This window comes from Tupaia chinensis, unplaced genomic scaffold (assembly GCF_000334495.1).
Source record: "Tupaia chinensis unplaced genomic scaffold, TupChi_1.0 Scaffold147010_1, whole genome shotgun sequence".
Taxonomy (NCBI): Eukaryota; Metazoa; Chordata; class Mammalia; order Scandentia; family Tupaiidae; genus Tupaia; species Tupaia belangeri.
This window is the reverse complement of record NW_006206863.1, coordinates 13,225-17,927: the sequence shown is the minus strand read 5'-3', so window position 1 is coordinate 17,927 and position 4,703 is coordinate 13,225. Positions and strand designations below refer to the sequence as shown.

Here is a 4,703-nt window from a genome sequence, read left to right as displayed (position 1 = left end):
ATGGTCTGGAAAGCTATCCCTTACATTCAGGACTACCCCTGAGGAAGTGGGAGGGTAAATGGTCATATTTTCCTCTAATGTTTTCATTCCTTAAAGAAAAAGTAAATATGCCTCAATATTAATAACACTGAAACCAGCATCATGAAAAGACTAGTATTTATATTTAGTGCCTAGGGCATTGTAGGTACTCTATGAATATTATTTGTTGAATGAATGTGCCTTTCTGTTTTAAGTTTCTTTAATAGACACACAAAATTAAAATTAACACAGTGCTAAAAGAACATAAAAAAGGGATGGAGCGAGGTGTGGGAAAGCTTGAGAAAGTCTTGTAATCTCTACCACCATACATGAGCCAAATATAAAATATGGGATGCAAGCTAAAGACAGTTCTACCTCCATTCTACCTTAATGCCCTAAGTTTCTGGGTAAGTATCCATAAAATGACCTTGAACATTTTACTCCTTTTGCATAACTGCCAGATCCTATGTTTCTCCCCCAACAGACACTGGGTGGTGCTGCTGCCCCAAAATTGTGCTCTATCATGGCTTTATTACTTCAGTCTACAGAGAATTCTTTTGTGGGTCAAGCAAAGTGCTAGGGATTTGGGATATAAAGATAGTTGTAGCAGATTCTATGGCCATTATTCTGAACTATCTGGTTTAGGTGGCCAAGAAAGTAAAAATGTGACTTTTGCATAGGACAGCACCAGTCACAGAAATGTCCCACTGTTGAAGTGAATGATCCCGACTCACTCACCCTGACCATGAGCACCCCTACTCCTAGACTTGGCCAAGAATGAAAACAGAAACAATGAATAGATCAAAGACTATACAAAGCCCAAACAGCCTGAGTACAGTTCATTCAACTTGGACCTCGGAGTTGCTGAGGTTCAAAGCTAATAGGGCAAGATGGGTTCTGGAGCAATGAGTGTACCCAGAAAGAAGGAAACTTGGAACTTGGCAGTGGGAGAGACAGTGAGGTGAGCTCGTGGTCCCTGGGCCAATCAGAGAGGACTGGGACAGGTCTGGGAAGGCGGGGTCTGCTACGATGTCACCAAAACCCTTGCCCTGAGTGAAGTCCAATGTAGAGGCCAGACATTCTAGGCTAAAGTGGAGGGAGGAGTGAGAAGGTAAGTCCGGGACCTCTTGGCTAATCAGAGAGAACTAGGGCAGGGTCTGGGGCGGGGCCAGCCACAGAGTTTATAATTATATGATTCTGAGCAGGAACGCTAACTTGGTCCAGAGCATGCAGTGTTCACTGCCAGGTGGACCGTCGTCTTTCAGTAGTCGCCAAGCTTTCAGGTGAAGATGTGCAACTCAAGGGTGATGGACATGGGAAGGCTTGGGGGCCTGGGGATGGCGAGTGGAGTGTCGCACTTTGGGGAACCTGAGGGACCAGGATTGGGGCTATCTTTTGTGTCTGTGCTGTCTGGGAGGTTCTTTGCCTTTGTCTTCCCCGCACTGCCCCTCCATGCATTTTGCGGATTGCTTCCACGGGTCAGTTTCTGGACGGTCCTGGAGGCGGACCCCCAAAGAGGTCCATCCGTGGTACCTGTTGGAACAAGGAGTCTGCGAGGATAAGGAGTTGGGAACCCCAGGACGGGCCCTCCGGCGCTGGCTCCTCTTTCCCTTTTGTCCTTAGGCTTGGCACCAGAACCACGATTAATTACTTAAAAATGTACTCAGACTGTTCCTTACAAAGTGACATATGAACTCATCCCTGATATTATTTATTTGTCTCGGTTTCCCCAGCTTTGATTTTGGTGTCCAATCCCTCTTCAAGGGAGCGTTTTAGAGTGACCTCAACTAAACGGAGGCATGTTTGATACTTCTGACTCCTCAGGGCCCTCTCCATTATACTCCCGGCAATGGACACATCTCATGCCACCAGGATGGGACCAGACATGTGCATGAGAGCTCCGCCTTCCTGTTTCTGGAACTCCCATTGTCTCTTCTGGAAAAACCAAGAGGTCCGTAGGGCACCAATCATTTCATTATGTTCGTAGCCACAGACTTTGGAGTCTCATCTCCTTGTCTCAAAATATTAAACACTCATCTCTGGTTTATCCAAGATTCAACTCCGATTGATTTATCCCATTTTTCTGAAGTCCTAGGTCTGATACTAATTAACTGTCCCATCCTACAGCATTTTCAAACCAGTGCCACCAGGAGCTATTATGTGATGAGTAATTGTTAATACTTATGACCAGATTAAACTTCTTTAATTTATTCTAGCCCCCTAGTCTACTGCACTTAGAATGGAAGGAAATTAGTACAGTTTACGCAAACTTTGTGTGTTTGTGCTTCTCCCCATCCCCAAGAAAATTGCACCCTCCTCAAATGTCAATGAATAGAAAATGAGATACTCAAATTGCGCTTTCTTCTGTTACACAGTCATGGTCAATTCCGGTCCTTTTTGGGTCTTCTATCCCTATCTGCTGTGTGCTTCTATGCAATGGACACATCTCATGCCACCAGGATGGGACCAGACATGTGCATGAGAGCTCCGCCTTCCTGTTTCTGGAACTCCCATTGTCTCTTCTGGAAAAACCAAGAGGTCCGTAGGGCACCAATCATTTCATTATGTTCGTAGCCACAGACTTTGGAGTCTCATCTCCTTGTCTCAAAATATTAAACACTCATCTCTGGTTTATCCAAGATTCAACTCCGATTGATTTATCCCATTTTTCTGAAGTCCTAGGTCTGATACTAATTAACTGTCCCATCCTACAGCATTTTCAAACCAGTGCCACCAGGAGCTATTATGTGATGAGTAATTGTTAATACTTATGACCAGATTAAACTTCTTTAATTTATTCTAGCCCCCTAGTCTACTGCACTTAGAATGGAAGGAAATTAGTACAGTTTACGCAAACTTTGTGTGTTTGTGCTTCTCCCCATCCCCAAGAAAATTGCACCCTCCTCAAATGTCAATGAATAGAAAATGAGATACTCAAATTGCGCTTTCTTCTGTTACACAGTCATGGTCAATTCCGGTCCTTTTTGGGTCTTCTATCCCTATCTGCTGTGTGCTTCTATCACCTCCATTTTACCTTTGCTGTGATTTTATGAGTCAGACATGTTGGCTCTGGATTTCCAGAGCACCTTTGGTGTATCCTGACCCAATGGCATTTTCTGCCTGTCAAAAATGAGGTAATGATGTGGAATTCTAATAAAAAATGACTTGTCTAAGATCTATCATTGTTTTTCTGTTGCAAATTAGCAGGTAAAATAAATACTATTAAATGTGAAAAGTAAATATTTGATCATTACCCCTTAGTCTGATGATAGTTTGAACTAGTAAGTTTTCAAAAAAATTTTCAGTCTTTCTTTTAGTCAAGATGAGTGATAAGCCAGACTTGTCAGAAGTGGAGAAATTTGACAGATCCAAACTGAAGAAAACTAATACTGAAGAAAAAAATACTCTTCCTTTGAAGAAAAGTAATTCATGGGGGGCTTTTAGTGGAGACAGACAATGTTGAAAGTTGAAAAGATAAGCAAATAAGCCTATCTTCTAGTAAATTTTGCCACATATGAGTAAGTAATAATTAGAGTACCATTGTATTTAATATAATAGTTAAGATTACCAAATAGTTGTCTTGTTCATGCTATATAAGTGGTTCTCATGTGATAGGCCATAGTAGTAATGAGGAAATAAAAATCTAGTTTCCCATTGGAAAATTACTAAAAAGCACATTAAAGCCAGTCTTAGAATAGTCAACTTAGCACTGGAAAAGTCTGAATTTTGTACATTTTTGTTATTAGGCATTTTTCTGCATCTAGAAATTTGATTCCGTGATCTCACCCCTAAAGAACCACACAAACTACCATTTTGGCCTTCTCTACTTGGTGCCAAGATAAGGCAGGAGAACAGTTGAGATCTTTTTTTTTTTTTGAGAAGTTTTTGCTATAGGGCATGTATACTTGCCAGAAAGACAGAGAGAGACAGAAAGCAAGAAATCACCCCCTGGAGGGAGTGGCCACACCCTTCCCCTCCATTCTCTTCTTGGGATGTTGGGCACACATGCACATGCGCCCGGCATGAGTTTAAGCTGCTGGGTCCAGGACTCAAACCGCAGTTGATTACATGGGAGTCCAGCAACATAGCCATTACGCCAACTGCTGGTTCCAAGAGATCTTTAGGATCAGTTTTGCTCTCAGAGTCACAACCTACTGGAGAACTCCAAGTGTATTCACAAAACTTGAAGGGTACTTTTGTCACGTGAGCATTTTTTGAGCATTTCAAAATAGTCAAAATGATCTGAAATGGTATAATTATCTATTGGGCTGTTGGGAAAGTCATGACACATTTTTCCATAGAAAAAAAGAAAAATGTCATGACTTTTCTGATAATCTAATAATTATACAGTGATAGATGAATCTGAAGAATGCTTCCCTTACTCCTCAGTTTCAACTAATCTATGCAAAAAAAGTGTTAACAGCATAAATCTGCCTTTCAAATGGGAAAAAAATCCCAAGGTTGATATAGATTCTAACAAATGCTCAGGTGGTTGACATGTACACAAAGGCACATATGAGCCTCACCATGAGGATTTGTGGTTAGTGCCTTGGCATTCTAAACTTCAAGCATGCATGGCAGTCTTCAATGACTTAGCAAAGAGCTCTTTTGGAAGAAACTGAACATAATCGTAGGAAAATACTCTTGATACCCACCCACCCCCCGGGCTATCCAACCGGAGAAAG

At 41.8% G+C, this 4,703-nt stretch overlaps 1 protein-coding gene across 1 annotated transcript; it reads left to right on the top strand.

The window, feature by feature from the left end:
• Nucleotides 1–3,340: 3,340 nt before the first annotated feature.
• Nucleotides 3,341–3,440, top strand: LOC102497144 (thymosin beta-15A; the record flags this gene model as incomplete). The annotated part of the gene is made up of 1 exon (XM_006169405.1): nt 3,341–3,440. A coding segment is annotated over exon 1 (100 nt), but the record flags the coding sequence as incomplete, so codon positions are not given.
• Nucleotides 3,441–4,703: the final 1,263 nt, after the last annotated feature.